We start from the raw sequence: 26,220 nt of genomic DNA on the forward strand, positions 1-26,220 counted from the left end.
ATAAGCACTTTAGTCAGCTGGTGTGTGCGTGAGAGAGAGCGTGTGTTCAGGGAATATTTGGAGGCACCTTGTGAAACAGACAGTTTTTAAGATGCCACCGTGATTTTCACTTTCTGAAAATCGGATGAATGAGGCTAGTTCTAAGTCAAGTTTAAAGCTTTAAAGCTTGAAATTTTGTATTTTGCCTTAAGTGGTTAATTATAAGTAAGTATGAGTAAATACTTGTAGGTTTAGTCAGGCTAATAGATGGATTGTGGTCCAGATTTTTCACAGCTTTTGGCAAAAAGTGTCCTGAACGATAAAGCAGCCGCAAGAGGAATTTTTACACAAAAGTTTTTCCTAAAACTGACCTATAAAGCATTAAAAAGGAGTTATTGACCATAAATAATGTAATTAGATTAGATTTTTTTACAAACCCCTATATAAGTGGTTAACCACGAAGGCTGATCTTACTGTAAAAAAAAAAAAAAAAAAAAAAACTGAATTAAAAAATAATCCTAATCCTGTTATCCTATTCTGTTATGAGCTGGATTTACATTGCAAGTTAAGTCAGGACATTAGACTATGTTGAACTGGTCTTCAGGGATTTTCTTAGATGCAGCAACACAGTAGAGCCTCTACACATAAATGGAAAATTTTAAGATCAGCACCGACATCGCTCCAACTGAAGCTTTGTGTCACATTGGCCATCGAAGGGGTGAGGCTGACACCTGCTGACTAACTCTGAGCAGTACACCTGTAGAGACCAAGGTGGTCGAACTGATTTCTGTATCTGTATACTCCCTGATAACACAAGAACAACCTGTTATGGTCACTCTGACCTTGCCCCCCTCATTTGATTAGGTGAGTAGGATCATTGAGCTTCCTGTTTATGATAATCCCAGCAAATCTCTCAATACAATCTGCATCCCAAGCACAGCAGTGATGTGCTGTAAAAATGTGCATTGGCTAGAGTGGTTCTAAAAGGAAACAAAATGATCTTAAAGCTGCAAGGCTGCAAAAGGTGCCTTGTTTTTCTGCTATGTGCTTGTAGGTCACTGAGGAGTTGATTGTGTTGTCTTTTGTCTTGTAGCACCATTGTGCCCCTTGAAATCCAAACCCTTAGAAAGAACACCTTGTTCCACAAGATCATTTGTGCTTTAATTTATTCTCAGTCAGGCCCCAGCCCAGCACTTTACTGTGGAATAGAAATGATCTGGAAACTCAAAATGACCGCTGTCTGATGTCTACACCATTTACTGTAAAGATTAGAGCAATGATTTGCAGCTCCGCTGAATCTTATCTGTCAGACTCCCATGTCGTTCTCAAGTTGGTTTGTGTCTTTGTAATGGTTGTGTTGATCGTCATGTTAATGTTACAGCCAAATTTATCTTGCAATTATCTCCACTACCCCACATTTATGAAAGAAACACTGGCAAAATCATACTACCGGGTACACTGACATGCATCCACTTGAGCACCAACAGGAACAAGCACATTTTGTATAGTGATGGTTAACGTCTTGTGTCAGACTAAGCTTAATCTGATCCCAGATTTAGGCTTTTTGTTGAAGATTTAGGTAGATTTAAGATTTAAGTATTTACTTATATCTACAGTGAACAGGTGGGGAATTGATGTTTGTAGCATTAATAGCAAAGAACAAACCTCAGATCTTGTCACACAGCTACCCAGCTCTTTCATACTAATCTTGCTACCGCTGGTTTGAATGAATAATGCTTCTTTTTTTTCTGTGTGTAAGTGTCATTTCTCCCAATATTAATTTATGAGAAGTCAGGTTTAGAGAATTGATATTTCATAATTTTGAAAGCTGAATCTAGCTTCTAAACACAACCTGAAATGAAACGCAATACACACTAAGAACAGACTAATGGAAAGTGACCATTAAATTAATGGACAGCTGTGTGGCCATTCTACAATTATTAATACATGAATTTTCAAAATTCGTCCACATTTTGTCAAATTAATTAACATTTTAGCTGTGGTAATTGTCCCATTTTTTATTGATACATATGATATTGATGGTTGAGTAATCTTATATTTAACTCCGTGTTGATTCACACCAATACGGAAAACAATTCAGTCCTCAATAAAACATTCATTGTCACATTCAATTTATTACTAATCATTAGGACGGTCTAAATCTCGACAGCGCTGTGAACGTGCACGGTTCTTTTGCGTGACCGCGCTCTCCTCAGTGTGACCGCGCACGGCGGCGCGTTGCCGTCTTCTTGCTGCAGTGTGGAGACATGGCCGCTCTCAGCAAAATACCTTACAACTGCTACGAGATAGGTCATACCTGGGACCCGTCGTGTGTGCAGTCTGCTGTGGATGTCACGAGGAGTGCTCTGGAGGTCTCCTTCAAAATATACGCCCCCCTTTACCTCGTAAGTTTTGCCGTTTGACCTGCAGCAACGTTATATAGGCTTGAAGCTAAAGTTAGCTAGCTAACCAAGTAGAGCTAACTAGTTCTGAGAAACGTCGTAAAAATTAGTTGATACGTCGCGAGCTTCCCCTCGGGGCCTAAGTACAAGTTCATGCACGAACGTAAACTCGGTGAAAGAGGCGAAAACGTTGCACGCGCTACTTTATCCTTTAAAAAGACTTCATGGTACAACCACTGAAAACATAATCAGAAAACGTGAAGTTATGCAAATCGATGAACTCCGGAGTGAACTCTTTTAACCAGTTGGCCATGAGCCCTTCACACTTTGGTGGCGCTTAAAGCTTTCTTTAATACTGTTCAGACCATCAGTTCCTAGTGCAAAGTGCAATATAATTCATAACATTTTTAAGTGATAATGCAATGTATTGGCTATAAGATGAACATCCACGACAGTGACTGTCACTCAACTCTGTATTGCAGATAGCAGCTGTTCTAAGGAGAAGGAAGAAGGATTACTACTTAAAGAGGCTTCTGCCAGAGATCCTATGGTCTACCTCTTTCCTCACTGCTAATGGAGGTCTCTACATTGTTTTCTTCTGCATTCTCAGGTTAGTTGGTCCTGCAAATGTCACACAGATACATCTGAAGTCGGAGTACATGCATCCAAGTTTAAGGCTGCAAAACTATTTTTTTCAATAGCAACACAGCTTTCATGTTTGCATTTTTTTCCCCTGAATGTATGATGACTGTGTTGTCCCATGGTGTTTTCATGGTGAGCATATTTCAAATGCCTGAGGGGTACACAAGCGTAAACACCATGGGACCACACAGCTGTCGAAGGAAATGCACTACATATCTCCTAGTGATGAACATACTTTGGCATGAAAAGTGCAAATCAGTCCAAGAACAACAGCAAAGGATCTTGTGGAGACGCTAGAGGAAATAGGAACAAAAATATTGTTATCTACAGTAAACTGAGTCCTGTATTGACATGACCTGAAAGGCTGCTCAGCAGTGAAGAGGCCACTGCTCCAAAAGTGCCATAAAAAAGCCAGACTAAGAATTGCAACTGCAGATGGGGACACAGATCTTACTTTTTTGGAGAAAAGTTTTTGTTCTTCTGTTTGCTGCTCTGCTGAAAGCTAAATTGTACTCGTTTGATTTGCGTTTAGTTGGGAAAAAAAAACAAAACAAAACAAAAACACCAAGCAAACTGAAATAATTCTCTATATTTCTAACTTTAGGAAAATTTTTGGAGGGTTCTACTCCTGGTCTGCCGGCTTTGGCTCAGCATTGCCTGCCTCCTATATTGCAATCCTCCTGGAGCGCAAGAGCAGGTGAGATTCCCGTCTGTTGACTTTCACTGCATTTTTCTTTCTTCTCCCACTCTCTAATTGTCTTTTTATGTTTTAACTAAAACACATTTACCAGCTGTAACACCACAAAATGAACTTGGTTTTTGTGACCTAGTGAAGTTGTTAGATAGATCTCGGGTATCAGGCGTGGCCTTGTAAATATTGATTCTGTGTTTGATGAGAATCAATATGTCTCTCCCTTTTCCCCACCAGGAGAGGACTGCTGACAATATACATGACAAATCTTGTAAGAGCCACTCTGTTCATTTCAGCATTTTTTGCAGTTATATGTGATGAGATATATCTGCTTTTGCCACACAATGGATATGTAAGAGTGTAATCTTGTCGTCAGGCCACTGAGACTTTGTTCCGCATGGCAGTGACGCGAGGGATCATCAAGCCCATCAAACATGGCGAGGTAAAATGAAAGGGAGGTCTGGGTGAGCTGGAAGTGAAGGGAGCTAAATAATGGGGCTAGGGTGCCAAATGATATAGCACATAATACATCCTCAGGGGCTCCTAGGTCTGCTTTAGCCGTCTGTTATCAGGTAGCCGTGCTTCCTCATGACTGCGAAATAATGTCTGAATCTACAGCAGAAGATCAAGATGGTGCAAAACGTCCATTACCTCACTTTTAAACTTTAAACTGTTGGATTATTGCCTTCAAACATTGCTCAAAGGCCCCTGTGTACTCTGTGCTTACACACACAAGTTTAAGACTACAAACAAATACTCACCAAATGCTCAGCAGCTACTACTGTAGTGCACACAAAGCGTAAATGTCAATATCTATGGCAGATGCTTATGTTTCACCTGTTGTCCTGATGCCCTCATCCTGTCTCTTTATCCCATTAGGTGCTCCTGTTCTGCATAACTGCATCGCTCTACATGTTCTTCTTCAGGTCAGAGCAGCACAGTGCACAGATTCTTAGAGACAAATATGAAACATTGATTCATTGGTTGGTAAAAGTGCAAATGTTTAGAGTTTGAGTTGATTTTTGTGTTTTATACTGCAGGAGTAAAGATGGCCTCAAAGGCTTTGCGTTCTCTGCATTAAAGTAAGTTGTCCCTGTTCCCACTGTTGTCCTGACTGAGATTGCTGACATTGTTTTGGTGAAGGCTACAGACATGGTGTGCTTTTTCTGTTACAGGTTCATCATTGGCAAAGAAGAGATTCCCACTCACTCTGTCATGGCAGAACACATCTACACAAGGCCCCTTGAGAGGATAGCTGCTGTAGAGACTGAGGACTCGCGGGCCTCAGCAGAAAGGTCCAGGAGGAAAACTCTGGTAGCCTCCACCAGGGAACTGCTAGAATCAATGTGAGAGAATACACACCTTTACACAAGTACACGTGGGTTTGTACAGAGTGTCCATTATTGACTTCTTTATTTCTCTTTTTTTTTAAACAAATAATCCAGCTGCAAAAAGGGTCCACGACACAGATGTTGTAAACATTACCAAGACAACTGCATTTCCTACTGTGTCAAAGTAAGACACGTTTGTTATGATGATGGACAAAATTATCAAATTCTTTATTATTAAATGATAATAATTCAATATTAACTACTTCTTTCTTTTCTTTCTTTGCCCAGGGTTTTGTCAGGATGTTTAGTATTGGCTACCTGATTCAGTGTTGTCTTAAAGTGCCCTCAGCATTCAGGCAGTTGTTCTCTAAGCCCTCACGGCTCCCCTCTCTCTTCTACAACAAGGAGAACTTCCAGCTGGGGGCCTTTCTAGGATCTTTCGTCAGTATCTACAAGGTACATTTTACACTTGCTGTTTTTATTTCTCTGTGACATCTCTGTTTACATTTGGTCTATCTGTACTTTCTTTCGTCCATTGCTTTTAGGCAACAATATTTACAAACAGTTGCCTCAAAATATTAGAGTGTATAATCTGTACGATGTGTATTTCTGTCCATTTCCTTGAAATCACATTTGATTTGTAATCTCTGCTTTTTTTCTTTGATTTGTTTCTCATATATTTGGTATTATGTCAGCTAAAATTCTTTTTTTTTATGATGATATCTCTTGTGTTGTCATGTGAGTATTATATCGTTGAGTCTTTTTAAATGTGTTTCTCTTTCACTCAGGGAACAAGCTGCTTGCTGCGCTGGCTGCGTAACATTGACGATGAGCTCCACGCACTGATTGCTGGTGAGGCAGGATTGTGTAAACTGTCAGATGAAATCCCCATAGAGCAATCCTCTGGATTTTGTCATGTTGCCGCTGATTTACTCTGTTTGACAGTTGTCTCTTTCCCTTTGTTCCTGTCTTTCAAGGCTTCCTGGCTGGTATGTCAATGTTCTTCTACAAAAGCACGACAATATCCATGTACCTCTTCACGAAGCTGGTGGAGGTAAAAGAACATCTCTTTGAGCATGAAGCAGAGCCATATAATTACATTGTCAAGAAAATAGACCCAACAAAATGAATGTGTCATCTCAAGGATAGACAAACACTATTTACTACACAACTAACAAAACAGAATTCACCTCTGAAAAATTAACGTAGTTATTATTTTAATTAATTAACTGATAAATTACCGCATTTTCATCAACAGAAAATTGACTTGCAGGGTAGTGTTGTTGTACATGTCTGCTCGTCTGTACTGGACAGTTTATCATTAAAAGCACATCTAATCTTTCTCTGTGTCTTTAGACGTTGTACTTCAAGGGCATTGAGGCCGGGCGGTTCCCTTACTTTCCTCATGCAGACACGATCCTCTATGCCATCTCCACTGCCATCTGTTTCCAGGCTGTAAGTAGCACAAACATGCATAGCCGCTCACATAAATATGCCTCACACACATTTTTATTTTTTGCTGAGTATAATGTGCGACTCATTGCTGTTGCACAGGCCGTGATGGAAGTGCAGAACCTCAGGCCTACGTACTGGAAGTTTCTGCTGCGCTTAACTAAGGGCAGGTATGAGTCTGTGGTGTGCAATCAATCAGCTGTCAAACGATGTTTTGTTTGAGGATAATTGGAGTCATAGTTAGAACATCAGTTGCACCCAATAAAGGGTTTTATCGTCTTTCTTTATATTTTTCACGATGGTCAAGAGATTATTTTCTGTCTCCTCTCCAAGGTTTGCTCTGATGCACAGACAGCTGCTAGATGTGTTTGGGACTCAGGCCTCCAGAGACTTTAAAGGCTTCGTGCCCAAACTGGACCCTCGTTTCGCCACAGTGCTTCCGCCAGGAGCCGACATCCAGCTCGGATGACTGGGACCAGGCTCTGTGAGGGGCTTCAGGGTTACTTCAACAGGAAATGGACAGTTCTGGCTGTTTTTTCTGAGTAACTGAATGATTTTTTTTTAAAAGGTGTTTTAACAGCTCAGGAGTGGCAATGTTCGTGTGATGAGACGGGGTACGCTTTGGAGGATGCTAGAGCCCAGGGTCTGTCCAAAGCCGTGAGTGTCAAGTGTGGTGTTGCACAAGCACATTGACTGACTGGATTGTATGGATACAGGTAACTGGCAAAATAAATGAATAATTTGCATCATGCGTCATTTTGTCTAAATTCAGTAAAACCCAAACTTGGTTTATCAGAAAATAAAAGTGACGACACATTCCTTTCATACTTTCACCATGATGTTTCTTCATTTTGCAAGTTACCTGTAGGTTTGTACTGACTCACCTCAGTTTGGTTATTTGGACGGTTGCTTTCACATCAGAGGGTAAAACTCACTGACTCATCTTTTTTGGAATAGGCACAGTGGCAGCAGATTTTTGACTGATTTCAGAGGAGAAGGAATTTGAGGTGATACTCCCTGATCATTTCTGAATGTGAACTTTTTCAGGCAATGGATGCAAATGATGATATATATATATATATATATATTGATATAATTATGTAGCCTTATCAAATATTTTATTCTGTATTAGACAATGTGAGGTGTGTTTAGATTGTGGTCTGATGTGAAAATATGATGTGAAACACAGAAGTGGAAAGTCAGCACTTTTAATCAGTTACTTCAGATGATTTTTTTTTCTCACTTATTTCTAAATACAGTTTTTTCCCAAAATTTCTATTTAATTCATTTTACAAACATGATTGCAGTTGAGCGGGTCACCTTCATAGACTCTTAGTGGGGTAAAAGAAGAAATGGAGGACCATAACGAATTTGGATGTTAATTTGGGGGTAACAAATCTGAACAAACAGGTTTGGTTGCATATCAGTTTACATTCTCTAATTTACTTTTATTACAGCTGATTAAGTGGGAAAACTACCAATAATCTCACTTTGAAGACACAAAAACTGAATCGATTGTTTGTTTAATTTGTATTGAGACTATTAAGTTTACTTACACACAGTAAAGCAGGGTATTGGGTGAAATCATGTAAAGGCAGGAAATCAGCCAATGCATTTAGAGTACGTGCAGAGGACTAAGATGATTACTTCAAAATTTGCATTACAAGTCTGCAGATTGTCAGCATTTCTCCAGTAGTGTATTTTTAAAAAGAGGTATATTTTAAGTCGTGTTGTATAAGAGACATGCAGTCATATGTTATACTGCAGCTGAAGAAATGATGTGGTCAGAGGTTGATGGTGCAGCGACAACTTGGGAGTGAACAGTTTTTCCATGCTAGTACTACTACTACTCTTTCTGCTACAGCATACTAGTACTTTGTCTCTTCCACCTCTGGTTTCTAGTAAAATACATGTGTACCATCTATTGAAAGCAGAAACTGTTTAAATGTCAAAGAAAAGGTTTGATCAGACAATAGCCCTCTAAGTTTCAAAACAGCCTTTAATTTGCAAATGTGTACATCACTGTACAACACAGAAGAGGTGAGTCAAAGTGATGCACAGGATAAATTGCGAACGACTAAATTACAGATCCAAGTCTCTAAAGTCTTGGTTCTGAACCACAAAATATGTTGTCCGCACAGGTTGCAAAAAGACGCTGCTACAGTCAAACTGATCCATCCTTTTCATTTGATTCTGTGGGGCTGCTGATTTCAAAATGCCCTCAAAATAAAATATTTAGTAATTCAGGCCAAACACAGACCCAAACGCAGTTCAAATTAAATATGTGGTTTCATATGACCTTCAAAATAATGGTGTGGCCTGCTTGCATTTTAATTAGTACTTACTGTCAGTTCCAAGGTGAACCCTGCCACTTAAAATCCACACTGATCGCAACTTTGTTTACTGAAGAATTTCTTGTCACATTGAAATGTGAAATGAAGGTAGCAAGGAGTCTGTTTCTGTGAATAAAATGCGCACAGCTCAGTCTGGTTTTTATTATCATTTTTGGTTGCTGAGAGATGAGAATGAGTTCAAATATTGTCATGTGCACTGAAAAGCACGTGCAACATCTTTTACTAATCGGTAAATCGTCATAACGGTTCTGCAGTTCATGCAATAATGGGGACAGCGGGTACTTCTGTGGTTCCTGTAAAATGTTTGTACTCAGCCCCAAGTGGGCCATTCATGACAGCTTCATTGCAGATGTGAAATGATTGCACCACAATTACACTTCAAAGTGGTTCAGTCTTTTTTTGCACATCTCATATTTCTGCCAGTAGTTTACTGTTTATTGTTTACTTCAGATTTCGCAGATTTTTCGGTTCTTCAGCCCAACCCAGCTCGACACACCTGAGCTCCATAAGCCATGATTGTTTCAAATATACTGATATATCAAATCTATCATGATAATACAACCATGCACATGTTTTTGATTTATGTAAGAAGGGTGATTATTAAAATATTTTTTTGATTCCAAGTGCATGACTTGTTTGATTTCTGTGCTGTTAAGATCATGACAAAGGGCAAATTTAGTAACTAGCTTTTGCTTGTGATAAGTCTAAAAGCATCATTTGTTAATAAAATGGTATTTAAACATGAAAAATAGAAAACCTGCTTTACTACTACAGTCGGACTACTCTGCAGATGCAAATGGTCATGTTTCTGGATATTTGTCTTTAAGGGGAGCCACGTATGTTGAGGATCCATGCAGACATGCTGCTCATTCACTCGGAGTTCATGTTGTGTATATGTCGTCAAGTCCATTAGCAGTATTCTCACAGTGTTGGGGGTTTTGTTGTCAGGGTTCATGCATGTGAGATAATGCCAACTTCACCACATGTCCAACAGTTCCGGAGCAGAGCAAGATGTCAACTAGTAGCCAAAACCATTTTATAATAGTATATTCATGGGTCCCACAGTACCATTCCTTGTGGGTTTGGAAACCTAAACCTTCCACCTAACAACACTATCATAAAAAAATCCCCTTGCCAGTACTTTGGTCTGTGTCATTGTCAATGAAATGGGTAGATTTCCATGAGCTTGGCTTTGAATATACCTGATACACAGGGGATGATGAGCAGACTGCCATGAAATTTGCTTTGGACTTTTAAACTCCTGACTTTTCCTCCCAGTGCCATCACCAGGTCAGTATTTCTACTCATACAAAAGAAATCTAATAGGAAGCAACAGCTCTTAAGTTTACTGAGTATATTTTTTCTCTCCAAAGGACACTCCAAGGGCTTCACTCTTTCATCAGCCTCAGGGTAAAACCAGCTGCTGCTTATCTGACAGAGAATCATGTTTTATATTGACATGGCTGCAGTGTCCGCACTATATACATGGAGGGCAGCAATGAGCACACAATGCTTTTAGTTTACTACAACTAGAACAGAAGAAGAAATCCTTAACGGAAGTGAGTTTATCTGTGTCAAGCACACGCTTCTGTTTTGTGATGTCCCATTCAAAGTAAAAGCGTATGACTTGCGTTTGACTTTGCACAGCCCTTAATGGACCACCCTTTAAGGGCTGTGCAAAAAAGCAAATACCAGATTCATTCAAAGAATCGTCAAGACAATTTTAGAGAAATTTGACTCTCTTAAAGAAAACTCCTAATACTATGTTATTTGACTAACTGGTAATTTGTGCTTCAGTGTCATTTTACAGTGCAGCCTTTAATGAGTTAGAATGACAGATTAATTTATGCCATGCACGTCTTACCTAGTTAATTCTGGATCATCCACTGACCTCAATGTTCACAATTTTCATTGGAAACTGTTTCCTTCTCAAACTAAATGATTTTCCCTAAATTTCACCATTATACAGTGTGGCTAACTTTGAGGGCAATATTTTTTGTCGTCATACTGTGTCTTGCAATGTAGTCAAGTTTGTGTGGATAACGCTTTATTTTGAAAGATTTAGACAGGAAGTCTTTAGTTCCGTAACGCACGTTCGATCAATGGCGCTGACAGTAGCCCTAGCTGTGTATCGTTAGGACTGCAACGTTACAAACTACTATTATACCATTGGGAAGTGATACGTTTAAGATTAATGCGTATCCATGGGGGGTAAGAATAAGCAGCGAACTAAAGGAAATGTTCGGGTGAGTACCAGTTTCTCTAAACATACAGTGTTAAAGTAAGATTACTAGCAACAAACCGGAGCACAAGCTAGTGTAAACTTCATGTTAACAGCTAACGCTACGTGTGACTGTGTTGCCCCAACTGTTTCTTAACCACAACGTCTCCGTCTGCACAACGTCGCTACTTTTTGAGGGGGATTTTCTCTAACCACGCGTTTCTCTCCCGCTACCAGCCGTCCAGTAGCGGCCGAGCTGCTGAGGTACTGACCCGGGAGGGTGGTGTCATCCCGGGGTTTGTGGGCTTTGACACAGCGGTCTCCTCAGAGCTGAGCTACGTCCCTGCTGTCCATGGCGCAGAGGAGATAGATAACCTGGTAGATGCTGATTTCCGCCTGGTGCTCAGAAAACTCTCCAAGAGGGATGTTGTCACCAGACTGAAAGTGAGTTTGAACTTCAACTAACTTACCAACCCACATTTGACAAAAAGGTACCATGTAAATATATGTAAGGCATAATGCCCGACGAGGTGTCCATTATCAGAAATGTTGCTTCGAAGTCCACCCAGACCATGGTATAACACTTTTTAACGGACACCCTGCAGCCAATCAGAATCGAGTATTCACCCAGACCATGGTATAAAAAACATATACATTACAACCTATCTCTTTGAATAACACATGATACACATACCACATGATACCGTGTACATGAAACATGGAAATCAATCTGTCAGTCATAGCCGGGGTTTTTTATTGTCCTGATTTGTGTCTTGATACTGTTTTCTCACCTCAGGCTGTGCAGGACTTTGGGTCCATGTGTCAGGAGCGGGATACTGAAGATGTCAAAGGGGTCCTGCCATACTGGCCCAGGATTTACTGCAAGATATCAGTGGTGAGCTGGTCATTCAGTGCACAATCACGAAATGCTGTTGTGTTTCAAAGTCACACTTCTTTTAACATTTTGGGAATATTGTATTTTAAATGCATACATTTACACTCCAACTACCATTATAGATTTTTGATCAGATTTTTGACCAGGCTAGCAAATTAAAGCTAAGTGTCCCATTTCAACACATAATGTTTTAGATTAATGGGACTTTATTCTGTGTGAGTGCAAGAGTCTGAGGTGTGTTCACATAAAGAGAATTTAACCTTCATCATTATGTCTATCAGGACCATGATCGCCGGATCAGAGAGGCCACCCAGCAGGCTTTTGAGCAGCTGGTGCTGAAGGTGCGTCGCAGCTTGGCCCCCTTTCTGAAGAGCTTGATGGGCCATTGGATTCTGTCCCAGTGCGACACTTACACACCTGCAGCCTCTGCTGCATGCCAGGCCTTCCAGGCTGCTTTCTCACCCGCCAAACAGCCAGAAGCTCTCAGCTTCTGCAAGGACGAAATCCTAAACGTGAGTAGTAGTGGTGGCTTTAGTGTGGACAAAGTGTCATATAATGTGCTAAGTTTACCATTGATTTGTTGTTTTTATATTGCAGGTACTACAAGATGTTTTGTTAAAGGAAACGGCTGACACACTGAGCGACCCGCAGTAAGTTTAACTCATTGTAGCTTCTGGGTCCATTCCTCACACTTCTGTTTTGTGATGTCCCATTCAAAGTAAAAGCGTATGACTTGCGTATGCAAATACTTGATTCATCCAAACAATCGTCTAGACAATTTTAGAGACAATTGACTCTCTTAAAGAAAACTCCTAATACCATGTTTTTTGACTAACTGGCAATTTGTGCTTAAGTGTCATTTTACAGTGCAGCCTTTAATGAGTTTGAATGACATTAATTTTTGCCATACACACCTGCAGCCTCTGCTGCATGCCACACACTGAGCGACCCGCAGTAAGTTTAGCACATTGTAGCTTCTGGGTCCATTCCTCACACACTCACACTCTGTAGGCACCATGATAACATATTCTGTCACTGGTTCCCTCTGTTCTCCAGAAGTGTGACAGGGGAGGAGAGAGAAGCCAAATATGTGCGCATGCTGACCAGCTCTCTGTTGGGGGTGAAGAGACTGCTCTCCCTGCTGCTCCAGAATGACAGGATGGCCCTGGAGCAAAGACTAGCACATCTTGTTAACTCGGGGAAGTTCTGGAAGTACAGCAAACACAAGACACCACAGGTACTGGCACTCAGGACTATTCTTAGGACTGCTCTGCTTATAACAGAAGTTTGAATGTGTGTATGCATGAACGTAAGTAATTCATGAACTAGTTCATGTGGTGCAGCTTCACTCAAGTAAAATAAAGGACTAAATGTTTATTCTTCCACTTGAATTTCATATATTCATCATAACATCTTCAGTGGATTTTTCATCATAACAAAAGTTAATAGTTTACATAGACTGAGAGGGATTATATGTTATATCCCAATATTTATGTGTTTGGCCAAGCCTGACTGCAAAGCAGCAATAAGGTTCCCTTTGATTCCACATTCCCAGAGTAAAGTTTGATCAAGTATCTGAATTTTTGTTTGGTTATGTGGATTTTATCTTAGGTGCTTTTGTCACTGTGGCTACGTTTACATTTAAAGGCAAAATGTTAAGCAGAAAAGTTTACTCAAGGTTGCAAAAACACATCATGTTGACATTTTTTGTGCTCTAAAGTTAAATCATTTTTTGTGGTTGATATTTTACTTACCAGTCTATCCCAGACTTGAGTTGACTGTAACATAAAATGCTGTTTGTGCTGCCAAATATACATTAATGATAATCTGTGAACAAGATTTTGATTAGTACCATGTGTTGCTCCACAGGTGCGAGGGGCATTTTTTGAGATGGCGTGTGCTCTGTGTGAGTTCACTCCAGGACTGGTCCAGGCTGAAGCGGCGCGACTCTGCCCTGCTGTTCTCCTCAGCATTGACGACACAGACCCTGTAGTGTTGCCTCCTGTGTGGGAGGCTGTTCTTCACATTGTGTCTACAATCCCTGTAAGTTTGTGTTTATAGGATGACCCTACATGTATGTACAGTAATGCTAGTGCCATTATACTAAGAGGTGTTCTGAGAGGTTTTGTTTCCTCTGTTATTACAGTACATGTAATAGGTAGTGCCAGGAGGAGTTATATTAGCACTAGTTGAGTCACATGTGTGTAGATACAGATGTAGATGTGTTTCATTTTTTGTTGTGCCAGTTTATGGTTAAGTTGTGTCTAATCTTATATTTTCCTGTCCCTACTTCAGGATTGCTGGACACATGTGAATGCAAAGAAAGGCTTCTTACCGAAACTTTGGGCTTTACTAAAGGACGGTGGCAAAGGCATGGCAAGAGCACTCCACCCTAATCTGATGCCGCTCCTCAGCAAAATGCCCCAAGAGGTCACTGATCCAGCCTTGGACTTCTACACCACCTTCTTCACTTCATCAATACAAGGGTGATTTGCTTTTGTGTGTGCATGTATGCTTGGGCTGGATGATGATTTATCGCATTTTAAGGGAACCATATTCTCACAATATGCTTATTTTATGTTCAGGTATGTTCAGGGTTCATACAAAGTGTTGAAATGTTGGAAAATGCTTTATTTTAACTAATGTTTTTGAGGTTAGGAATATGCTTGAATTCAGATATACTCGAAAAATGTTTGATTTTCAACATAATTTGGTACACAGTCACTCATGTAAACGAAAAATCTTTTAATATTTGAAGCAATCCCATTGTCATACTCGTGTGATGTGTCCTGCCCTTGAAATTACCGATTACATGAAATGATCATGGTCAAAACATACAATCAAAGTTAAAATGAACAGCTGCTAAAACAAAGTGACACTATACGTCAGTTACTTTTGGTATGAAGGAATCCTGTAAATTGAATGTTATTTTGCAATTGCATTTATAGTAACAGTTAAGATGTGACGAGGCTTACAGAGTCAGGAAATGTAGGTTTAGGTACCTTAATTATCCTTGAAAAGGGCTGGAATTAAAAAGTTAAACGATCCCTGTATATTAATATAAAATTATACAGTTATTTCTCTTGGTAGAACTTATTAAGCACAGTTGCTGCATCACACTTTATAACCTTGTGTGTGTGCGTGTGTGTGCGTGTGTGTGTGTGCGTGTGTGTGCGTGTATATGCTTGTCTCAGTCTATGTAGTGAGCGTGCAGCAACAAGCCAATCGGAAAGTGCGTTTATAGTGACTTCTGTTGTCGAGTGCTTGAGGTACTGCATACTACACAATGCCGAAGAAGAGGAGCGGCAGAAAAAAATACGGACCACGCTTATTTCACAGCAGGTGGGATCACACTGTCGCACATACTTTTCCCATCATGTTAAATCTACCAAGTCCCCACTTTTCTTACATTTGTCTTTTTGTAGCTCCTACCACTCCTGGAAAAGGCTCTAGGAAATCCCTCTGTTCAGAGTGGTCCTCTTTTCCTTCTGGTCACGGAAATGCTCGTTTCCTGGGAGAAGAAGGCAGGTTTACACGGTGAAGGTGAAGCAAATGAGAGCAAGGATGTCTTTCAAGGGCTTCTGGCAGACTTCTGGGAGGGGCTTGGTCTGTTGTTTGTGCGCTATGTCGACAGCGAGGAAGCAGATCTGCAGGCTTTGGAAGGGGTTGCCACCTTGCTGCAGGTGAGTTTGGTTTTGGGGAATCTCTGATTCAGACTTCGTCCCCACTGAAATCTTCATGTTGGCACCAAGGATGCAGCAGATCAATTTGGCTGTCTGGGCCATTCATGTCTTAAAAAGTGGCCAAAGTGAAACGGAAAACACACTGCCTGAATAAATCTATTCTCATTTTCCTGTACGTCTCCAGGTAATGCGCCACCCTGAGAGAGTAAAAAGGAAGCACGCCCAGAAGAAGAAATCTGTCAAGATCTGTTTCTCTAAGCCAGAGGACAATGAGAAAACTGGAGTTGAGGGGGATGGTGTTGAGAAGCCTGTGCAGACGGTGTCGGAGCTTGTGAACGAGAAGGCATTTGGGTCCCCGCAGACGCAGCATTTTGAGGATGTAGTGTGCCAGCTGGCCCAACTGTGCCTGGTGCATGTGAATGAGAAAAAATCGGAGAAACATCTTGTTTTCCTCTCTCTTCTCTTGCAGTCTTTCCACACACCCAGAGTCTTCAGTGTAAGTCATATTTGATGATTCGAGACAAAAGAATAATTCAGTGTCAGTTGTTTTTATCTTTGTAAGGTGGTTCAGGTAAACTAATATACAGAATTTTTGCTCCCAATGGATTTATCTTTGTTATGGCCAAATCTGTGAAAAGCAAGTACAATTGAAAGGGAAGCGTTTAATATACACACTTGTAGTGCACTTTGAAAAATTGCTGCAAACACTGGCATGGCCCCTCCCTTTGTATTAAACAATGTCAAGTATTAAGTTTGAGCTCTTGCAATTCCTTGATGCTGCTGACTTTTCCTAAACTGTGCTAATCTTAGACACTGGTGGAGCTGGATGATAAAGTAAAGGACGGTGAGCAGCGAGACGAGGTGAATATGAGAAATCCAGCCGTGCAGTTCCTCCTGGAGCAGGTGGTGGTGTGGCTGGCTGAAAAGGAACGCACAGACACTGAGCACCTGGTGGAGATGGTCTTCAGCTCACTCTACTGCTGCACCTGGCAGGAGACCACACGCATCCTCAACCACATCACCACGGTAACATCAGATGCAGATGTCATAATGTGACCTGAGGTTGATTCACCTGTCCTCTATGCAGTGTGATGATCTCTTTTTTCATCCAACTTAAATTGTGCTGTTGTGTCTTTGCTGAAATTCACACCCTTCGCTTTGCTTTCTAGATGGATTTACAGTGGGGAATCATCCTGCAAATTATACAGAGGGTATGTGTCATTCTGTTTGATCAAATTGTGTGATCTAAACATCACATTTACACTGTTCTAAATGTCTGTGCCGCTCCACTCTCCGTCCTTCGTCAGGCTTGTGCAGACTCTGAGACTCTTAAGAGCTGTGGCGATTGGCTGAAAGGTTCGGTTCTGGGTGAGCAACTCCTGGGATTGACTGAGGAGCTGTGCAAGGTGGGACGCAGCTCTCCCAGTTCTACCTCTTCTACAAGCAACCACAGTTGGAAGCTTATCAGCCTGGTCCTCTCTCAGCCCCACAACAATGGTGAACACACACACACACACACACACACAAATGTACCTTTTTGTGGATTTTCTTAGCAGTAGCTGAGCTATATAGTAATCTTCTTTATCGGTTTTTACTTCCACAGAGCCTCTGATAGGGGAGGTGTACATGGAGAAAATCTTAGAGAAGCTCCACACCACTCTGTCAGAGACCAAGAGTCTGTCAGATGCGGGCAACATGGAGCCACTCATCTCCTTCATCTGTGATGTGGCCTCCACATTCTTCTCTTCAGTACAAGACTGTCTTCTTCTACTCTCTGCTGAAGAACTCTTGCTAACTGTCTTCCAGCTCACCGCCCAAGATCAGACACACAGTCACCTGACTGGTGGGTACTCTCACAGTCCATAAACGTATGTACTTGTCACGTGAGCTAAATTACTAATTTTTGGTGATGTTGTGCTGAAAGACTCACTTTTAGAGAAGCTGAGGAAAGTGTGTGTAGCTGGCGTCCGGTCATTGGTCCAACACTCTGAATATGAGGTCAAGGAAGGTGGTTTCCTGCACAGTGCAGCCATTTGGGTGACAAACCAACTACTTGCCACCTCCCTGGATATTAAAAGGTAACAAAACACCTTCCTCTCACATAGTTTGTGTCTGTTTACTGTGTCCGAATCAATGCAACCATCTCTGAAGAATCTGTCCCAAGGCTCTGTTGTGGTTTCAGCTAACTCTTCTTGGTGTTACGTTTTAGTTTACAGGTGCTAGTTCTGGCCGTACAGAGCCTAGTGGAGACAATTATCTCTGTCTGCGATCAAGACTCCCCCCTCCTTGTCCAGTTCTATACCCTATTGACACCCAGCCAGACAGAATGGACAAGAATCAGACAAGCCTTACCTCCTCAGGTGAGCCAGCCAATCCATCATCCCTACTCAGTGAAAATAACTAATTCAGGCAGTGTTATACATTGGTTACTTGGATGCTGTGGAAGGATTCTGCTATAATGAAATGTGAAACACTTGACAGTCAAGCATTGTTCTTCTGCTTTTTGTCTGTCCTCTGCAGTGGGTCAAAACCCCCTTACTGTCGAGCCGTCACCGAGGAGTTTGTGAAAAATCCTCCATGGACACCTGGAAGTTTAGGGTATCAGCCAGGCTGCCAGCCCATCTATGTGCCTGTGCCCTGCTGGGGAGGGTGGCCCAGCCTGTTGCATTCATACCTCCTGACCAAAAGGAGGCAGAATGTCCCTCACACCTGCCAAATCTCAAGTACATAGGTAAACATACACACTTTTTTTGTAACTTTGTGTTTTTCTCTTTTTTTAATGGGTATGTCAGTCTATGATGCTGTTTAATGTGCTTGTATATTTTTATGCTTTCCTTTGGCAGTTTCAGAACTGTTGTATGCACTGCAGTGGTGTAAGGAGGTAGAGTACAGCCCTACTATAGTGTCTGTCTATCACAGCCTTCTAACTGACTGGGGGTTGTCAGAAGGTCTCCAAAGCCAGGTTCCAATGAAAGCCCTGCTGGAGACACTGTACTCAAGGTGAGCTACACTTATTGATTCTTGATGAGCGGGGGATTCATGTAGAATCAAGATCACACAAGATCAGCACATGTATTGATTTTCTATATAGTGCCTGGATCCATTGAGCCTCTTCTAAAGACATGGGCATGATTAATTTGTTGGACTCTACATTGTCTGGTAATCAATTAAAAAATACGATACAAGAAACGAACAGAATTCATCTCCACTGATTGTTCTGCAAATATTTATTTTCCCAGGCAATTATTTGAAACACTATCCACTGAATGTATGTGTATTGTATTTTTTTCCCGTAGGTCAGTAGAGGATGGAGGTCTATGGTCCTTGACTCTGGAAAACTACATCCACACCAACAACTTGGCAGCCACTCACAGTGCAACAGTGAGGAAGCTTTACGGCAGTGCAGACAGGTTAATACTTTTGTTTGTTCACATACTTTCATTGCTTTTAGTTTTGCATTCAATGCTGTTATATGGCCACTGTTATTGCTGTGTTGCATATTGAAAATAGTCTGTTTGGTCAGTTTGTTCCCAGTGTCTCAAAGCAAATTGAGCACGCTCCAGGTGCTCTGCCCCACCATGACCAAAGCAGACAGAGAGACTCTTGTTGCTCTGGCCACTGCTGGAATAATCAACTGGCAAGAGAATGACAGTGAGAATGAGAACACACACACACATATACATAGACACAGACACACATGGACCAAGCAAATCATAATTTTGGGCTGTGTGTCACAGATGTGTACGGATGTCTGGCAGTGTTGCTTTGCTGTCTAAAAGCTAACACACCAGTAGAGGACGAGGTTGTGCAGGCTAGCCTGGTCACCATGATGGAGTGGAGGAACAGCAAGGAGGACTGGTTCCTCTTTGGCAGGTAATGTAAGCACGCAAACATTTCCACTCTGTGTTTTTATTATGTTTACTGTATCGCTTGAAACACCGTCCAAGTTTAGATATTTTCTACTGACATGTCTAAATTTGTATTTGTATTCCAGCAACTTGTCTAAAGCAACTGCAGAACAGTTGAATCTTGTCGTGGAGATGATGCGTTTCCTGTCCTGGCTGGTGACTCATCGTCCGACAGTTCTCACGGGCAGCCAATGGGACTTCTTGCTGTGCTCTATGTTAGCCTGGTTGGAGGTGAGACGAGATCATATGTATTGTGTTGTTGTTGGGTCAGTGTCCTGTTGTTGGGAGTGGCCCTAAGACCTGGTCAGGATTCTGTGGTGGTGGATGTTTTCTGCCATGGGAAGTTGAACTCTTGATCTCTGGTATATTAATTGTTGGAGTACTCACTATGCTACTCTGTTTCCTCCTAATAAAAACTTTCCCTGACTTTTTCCCCACATATTTTGGCTATACATTCTCAGCAACTGTAGTTCTATATTCATGGCTCCCATCTTTGACTTCCTTCACTTGCTTCCAATGGTAGGTTGCCTGCGAGAACGTGAGCAGTCTGTGGAACCCATGGGTGCAGCTGTTCGTGTGTGAGAATGCTGCTTTGATCGTGAAGCTGAACCAGTTCTTCACGTCTTCTCCGCCCGATGTGCTGGAGAAGCTGCCGCCAGAACTGGCTGGTGAATGGACAGACTTCTTCATAGAAGGAATCTACAACCTGCTGTTGCCTCTGCCTATCAGTATCACAGGTGTGTGTGTGTGGATTTTATTTTAGGAGCTTATGACACAGTCTCTGAGAAGAAAGCCTAATCTGAGAAGTAAAGCACCAAAACTTACCCAGAACTTGCTTTTCATTTAGCTCTGTAAAAGCACTAGTATCACATTGTGAAATTATATCTGATCTCCAAGAGGCTTTCACATAGCTAATTTCTGACAATTCTCTCAACCCATAAAGGAACAGTTAATCCTTCACTTTTTCTGAAGCATTCAAATTCTCTGATATTCAATATTTGCTTCTAAGATCGATAAAGTTGTATAAAATGGAAATTACCGAGTAAAATACAAGCAATGTCAATTTGTATTTAAGTACAGTATATGAGTAAATGTAGTTAGTTACATTCAAGCCTGTCAGTTGATAATATGGTAACTGTTAAATGAAGAGCATTTATGTGTTTGACTCTCTCCCAAACCTGTCATTGCAGTATACTAAGCCACAGTCCTTCTGTCTGTTTGTTGTCTAAATGCAGATGCCTTCACTGAGCCAGACGACCCTGTCTTCCCTTTGGCGGTGTTGCAGTCAGTCGGCGTGGCTCTGACATATGTGCCTGTGCAGCAACTAAAACAGAACTCCCTCCCACCACGCTTCATAGTGGACCAGAATACAAACCTGCCGGAGCCCCTCCAGACGCTCCTCAACACTTTCTGTCCTCTGCTGCTGTTTAAGGCTAGGCCTCTGCAGATCTCTGTCTACCACTTGTTAGAAAAGTAAGGATTTTGTCTGAGACTGTGGGTAACGCTTCCTTAAAGTTGGGGTTTGTAACCATAGAGAAGCCAGCAAGAATAAACCTGCTGAAAGGATATAATCAAACAATCCCATCCCTTCAAGTCCGCTCCAAGTGAGAAGCGATGAGAAGACTGCTTTCTTAATTAAATAAATACATAAATAAAGAACTCCCTAAATGCCACAATGCTGAACCGGCTACTCCGCCTGGCAGCTACTGCTCACTGCTGTGGATGTGTTCTGTGCTACTGGGTTAGCTGAGTCTGTCGGCTCAGGGGTTGCGTACTGGAGCACAGCACTCTCTAAGCCTACGCAACTACCTCATGTCTCATTCACATATAAGAAAACACCTGGAAGTATTATTTGGACTCACAGCTGTCAAGCTAGCATGTTAGTATTGGGAAATTCTGGCTGCGCTTTCTTTCCCACTTTTGTGCAACTAGCTCACTATAGATTTAGCATTATATCTGTCTAGCCTTGTGGAAGACTCTGGTCATGTACAACGGGTGCACGGACAGAGTCACATATAAGCAGATAGGCCATCCAATAATTTCATTCAGTCCAAATAAAATGATTAGATGGTCTTATTATCTGCATGCAGCCAGCCCCCCCTTTTTTTGTCAAAGCACCTAATTTATTGATTGCTGTCGGGACAATTTCAACAACAATAACGAAAATGCTTCTAAAATATATGACCTAGTTGAGCCTCCGATTAAGGGTACTGTGTTATGATTCAAGTGTTACACCTATCCTGAGATCTTCAGGGCCCTGCAGGAGGCAGGGAATAATCACCTCCTGCTTACCACAAGATATAATACAGAAAATGCTTATGCTTGCTTCTTTCAATACAGGGTCATGCCTCAGCTGCCTGAGTGTGATGGAGAAGGAGACAACAACAAGTCTGAAGATGATGGAGATGAGCCATGTCTGTAAGTCAGTGCGGGAGATCATATTAATGTGGGCTTTACACATACTACGTGATAGTTACTGGACTCTAAATATTCTCACGTGAGTTGATAGAGTACCACACAAAAATTTGCAGAGGTTTTGTTTTTGAAAGATTTGTGTGTGTGTGTGTGTCTGTGTGTGTGTGTGTGTGCGTGCGTGCAGTTCTCCTCCAGCATCTCTGATGGCCATCCTGTCAACCTGTGAGGAGCTGTGTGATAGCATCCTGGCAGGAGTTCAGGTAGGAGAGTTTGCGGTGGTCCAGCCTCTCAGTGTGGAGTACTCCTGCATCCTGGGGTACTTGCTGTCCTGGAAGCTGCTCCTCACTTTCTTCAAATCCTCACCCTCCCATGTGAGTCACGATAAGTCCTGACCTCAGATATTTAACAGACAGCAAACAGACTTGATGGAGAGAGTGTGCTTTAATGTCTGAGATGAGTAATGCTGATCTATAATATTGACTGCTCTTCCCGTTTATCTCTAGCTGCGTGCCCATTATGCCCAGTATCTTAAGAGAAGCTGCTCCCTTAACAAGCTCCTCCTTCACCTCTTCAAACTGATGCCCGAGAACCCCATCTATCCAGGCCAGGGGGCAGAGATGAAGGAGGCCAAAACCTTCTTCACAGAGAGCCTGTCTCTGGCTGTTGACAGTAAGCAGCACAGACACACATCTACACGATTTCTCTACATGGGCCATAAAATGTAAACAAGCTTAGATTTCTCCTCCTGTGCTTCTTGCCTGCAGAAAGCGAGACTGTTGAGTGGGAGCTGCCTCATCTGGCCTGCAGTGTGTACTACAGCACAGTGCAGGACCTGCCCGCCATGGTGCGGCTGTGGTGGAACAGCCAGGAGAAGAGAGTGAGCGCTGCTGTGGAGAAGTTCACTATTAAATACGTCAGCCCCGTTCTTTCCGCCCAGGAGATATCATCTGTCCACTCCAGCACTCAAATGTTTGACAGCATGACTGTAAGTTAGCAAATAACCCCAGCAGACCTGATCATTGCATTCCTGATAATCTGATAGACTATATCCAAGGAACAGCACAAAGACTATTAGGTGTAATCACCCTTTAGATTGAACAAATCCTTTGGTGCAACAACTGCTCCACATTTGTGATATAAAGAAGCAGCAATAACAGGCAGACAGTAGATAGTAGGCATGCACTATATTTATTTATCTGTCTCATTGCCCCAGGTGAAGGCCCGCTCAGCAGCACGGGAGGTGATTGCTACTTATTCTGTGGATGATATCTTCATCGAGTTGGTGATTCAGCTACCACAGAACTACCCTCTGGGCTCTATCACTGTAGAGAGTGGGAGGCGCGTGGGTGTTGCCGTACAGCAGTGGAGGAACTGGATGCTTCAACTGAGCACCTACCTCACACATCAGGTAGAAACACAAAGACAGTGGATGTAGACTCAAGAGGCTTGTGTTATAAGTACTGTCTGTTCTTCAACCTTGAAGACCTGTAACCAGATTATATCCCTACCAGTGAAGTTTGAAGCAATACAGGCCAAGAGGGCCGTGAAGTACTTTCTTTTGAGGGATCAGCAAAGAAAAAGATGAAACAAATCAGAGAACTGTAAATGTGTGTTTGTGTGTTCAGAACGGCAGTATAATGGAGGGCCTGGCTCTGTGGAAGAACAACGTGGATAAGCGTTTCGAGGGAATAGAGGATTGTATGATCTGCTTCTCTGTTATCCACGGCTCCAACTACTCCTTGCCCAAGAAGGGTTGCCGCACCTGCAAAAAGAAATTCCACTCAGCATGTTTGGTGAGATTTATGTGTAAAGATCGTATTACATGCAGTCGTGGGCTGTGCAGACCTTCCATCAATCTTACACTGATAAACTTTGAGCATTTTTTTTTTTTTATCTTTAATCAATCATCATAAAAGAAAAAGAGAGAGAAAAATATCACTGCCAACATTTTGTCTGTGTATGAGTTATCTGGTGCACTGAAAGCATAAATCCACAACCCACCACTGGATGCGTCACACACCTTTTGTCTTAAATCTCACAAATAACATACAATTTAATGCATGACAACAAATAGTCTAAAGTCTGAATGTGCTTTTTTACTTTGTTTTGTTGTCGTATTTTACATTGATTTATTTTTTCCTCATCTTTCTACAGTACAAATGGTTCACTTCCAGCAATAAGTCCACCTGTCCACTGTGCAGAGAAACCTTCTTCTAACAGACAGACTGTTGACTGTGGCTGTTGACGGTTCCTCAGTCGACCTGGACTGGATCAGTTGTGATTACAGAAAGAAGGTCGTTAAGGAAATCAGTGATATTAAGGTTTGATTAGAACAGATTCTGGGTTGCAGTAGCAGCAGGCATTGATCAGGAAATCATGTTTCACGGGCTCAGTGGAAGTCTGAACTAAAGTACAGTAAAAGCTAGTGAGTACAGTATTTTAGCAGCTTTTATCTCCATATTGAGTCGTGTGGGTTTATAAGCTGTCATCAGCGCTTTACTGTACTTTCCAAGTCCAGCATCAGTCACTCCCTGCTGATGTTTTTCTGTTAATTAATTAATGAGGGGTTTTTTTTATTGTTTTTGTGGACCTAATTTTTTTTTTAATCTTTTTGAAATGCACATGTGTGTAGAAGATAAATCACAAAATTGGGAAAACCAAAGCTATCCAGGGGCTTTATATAAGCACCTGTTCAAATGAGTCATTTTACAAACTAAAAAAAAAAAAAAGAAAAAAAGATGATTTAAGTATTGCAATCCCTGAGACATGTTTCACACATAATTCCTAATATTTAGGAGTGTAAAGAGATTATGTCTGATTATTATAGTATTATGACATGAGCTGACAAATGAAAAGCAGAAAAGGGAACTTCTCTAGATTTTAGATTTTTCATTTGCAAATGCTCGCAAATATCAAATCCTAATGATATGTGTCTTACCCTGTGCCTGCATACAGCTGTAAATGATGCTGGAAAGAAAATAAAATACAGCTAGATCGATTTAAATAATGGATGATTGTTGTCTTTGATTTAGAACTCAGCACTTAGAACAAGGGTCAAACAAAGCAGACAGAGAAAACTTTGAAGCCTCATTCCACACGGAAGCTGATAATTCTATAAAACTAAAGCTTCGTAATGTGTACTTGAACCCTCATGCTTACTCTACACTGATCTGAATGTGAGACTACAGCAGTGTCAAAGCTTTATGGATGTGTATTACCATGAATATTCTATTATGACTCGTTACATACATACTAGTTTGCACTAACTTTATATAACACCACTGAAAGTGAGTCTGACGGCCGTGCAGGGTGCTACAGTTACCAGACTGAGTACAGACTGAGAACAGCGCGTACATTTTCCCGATGAGTTACACAACAATGCATATGCAGGAATATATAAATATCTGGCACAAAGACTGCTCATGCATATTTTTACTTTGTGCATACACAGTCTTTTACTCGTGAACTCACAAAGTTTTATACATCTGGCCCCAGGTGTATTGTTAGGCTCATGATCCATTAAATCCCTTTGCCAAAAGCTAGCTTCCTTTATACGTTAATGACAGTCATTATCCAGAATATTGCAGTTTCCAGGGCTTAATTGTGGAAGCATAAAGGCGTGATGATCACAAAAGAAACTGGCTGAAGAAATGTACACACAGCTTAAAGTGTAACCCTCTTGGGACTTGAGAGAGATCTAGATTCCAACTGGGACCAGCTCTCCCTCGCTGCAAAAAACGAAAACTGGCTATATAAAGGTATATAGGTCAACAAATGTGACATTTATGCTCTGTGATCTCTTTATCTTAGATAACTTTAGTCAAAGTCAACTGTAATGAAGCCCAAGTGCTTCCATGAACTGTTATGTTAACCTGAGCCTCCAATTACATCTATGTGGTATAGAACTATTACTGTAAGCTAACCTGTGCTAGTTTCCAAGAAAAGACTGTAATTAGCCTCAGCCGGTGACTGCTGGCACCAGTCTCCCACGCTCATTTATCTCAAGTCCACCTCCTCCTCATGTTGAATAATTTATCTGTGTAATGGAGGCGTGCTCTCATCACAGTTGTTCCTATGGAATTAATTATGACAGATTAAGCATGATCAATGAATTAATCCCTATCATTTGGTCTGCCATCTATGTGTGTGTGTGTGTGTTTGTGTGTGTCTGTGTCTGTGTGTGCGTGTGCGTGAGCGTGTGTGCATTTGTAATTCATTGTTGCGGTCAGATTTTATCAATACATACA

The 26,220-nt window shown here is 41.5% G+C and overlaps 2 protein-coding genes across 2 annotated transcripts; both read left to right on the plus strand.

Annotated features, from left to right (window-relative positions):
- The first annotated feature begins 2,244 nt into the window (after positions 1-2,244).
- tmem135 (transmembrane protein 135) lies at positions 2,245-9,491 on the plus strand. Its single transcript, XM_041952236.1, has 15 exons — positions 2,245-2,384; positions 2,864-2,991; positions 3,628-3,720; positions 3,952-3,985; positions 4,091-4,156; positions 4,594-4,640; positions 4,755-4,796; positions 4,890-5,060; positions 5,160-5,229; positions 5,334-5,501; positions 5,834-5,897; positions 6,023-6,099; positions 6,402-6,500; positions 6,600-6,667; positions 6,831-9,491. Exons 1-15 carry the CDS (start codon positions 2,247-2,249, stop codon positions 6,964-6,966), a joined length of 1,401 nt encoding a protein of 466 aa, XP_041808170.1. The 5' UTR covers positions 2,245-2,246; the 3' UTR covers positions 6,967-9,491.
- Positions 9,492-10,946: 1,455 nt separating this feature from the next.
- Positions 10,947-24,971, plus strand: ltn1 (listerin E3 ubiquitin protein ligase 1). Its single transcript, XM_041952249.1, has 32 exons — positions 10,947-11,097; positions 11,310-11,516; positions 11,869-11,967; positions 12,249-12,479; positions 12,565-12,617; positions 13,024-13,204; positions 13,837-14,010; positions 14,263-14,453; positions 15,162-15,309; positions 15,393-15,650; positions 15,835-16,146; positions 16,461-16,676; positions 16,820-16,861; positions 16,958-17,147; positions 17,254-17,493; positions 17,575-17,728; positions 17,860-18,010; positions 18,171-18,381; positions 18,494-18,650; positions 18,947-19,060; positions 19,174-19,301; positions 19,388-19,523; positions 19,645-19,789; positions 20,082-20,295; positions 20,794-21,031; positions 21,899-21,976; positions 22,158-22,344; positions 22,477-22,642; positions 22,738-22,958; positions 23,187-23,381; positions 23,599-23,766; positions 24,128-24,971. Exons 1-32 carry the CDS (start codon positions 11,056-11,058, stop codon positions 24,188-24,190), a joined length of 5,310 nt encoding a protein of 1,769 aa, XP_041808183.1. The 5' UTR covers positions 10,947-11,055; the 3' UTR covers positions 24,191-24,971.
- Positions 24,972-26,220: the final 1,249 nt, after the last annotated feature.

This window comes from Chelmon rostratus, chromosome 14, assembly GCF_017976325.1.
Source record: "Chelmon rostratus isolate fCheRos1 chromosome 14, fCheRos1.pri, whole genome shotgun sequence".
In the NCBI taxonomy this organism is placed as follows: Eukaryota; Metazoa; Chordata; class Actinopteri; order Chaetodontiformes; family Chaetodontidae; genus Chelmon; species Chelmon rostratus.

What these genes read in the sequence shown, in the direction of transcription:
- tmem135 (XM_041952236.1), top strand. Translation starts at nt 2,247, where the DNA reads ATGGCCGCTCTCAGCAAAATACCTTACAACTGCTACGAGATAGGTCAT. An exon ending in CTTTCGTCAGTATCTACAAG is followed by an intron (nt 5,502 to 5,833) that starts GTACATTTTACA and finishes TCTTTCACTCAG; the next exon opens with GGAACAAGCTGCTTGCTGCG. An exon ending in GCTCCACGCACTGATTGCTG is followed by an intron (nt 5,898 to 6,022) that starts GTGAGGCAGGAT and finishes CTGTCTTTCAAG; the next exon opens with GCTTCCTGGCTGGTATGTCA.
- ltn1 (XM_041952249.1), top strand. Translation starts at nt 11,056, where the DNA reads ATGGGGGGTAAGAATAAGCAGCGAACTAAAGGAAATGTTCGG. An exon ending in ATGTTGTCACCAGACTGAAA is followed by an intron (nt 11,517 to 11,868) that starts GTGAGTTTGAAC and finishes TTCTCACCTCAG; the next exon opens with GCTGTGCAGGACTTTGGGTC. An exon ending in GTCTACCACTTGTTAGAAAA is followed by an intron (nt 21,032 to 21,898) that starts GTAAGGATTTTG and finishes CTTTCAATACAG; the next exon opens with GGTCATGCCTCAGCTGCCTG.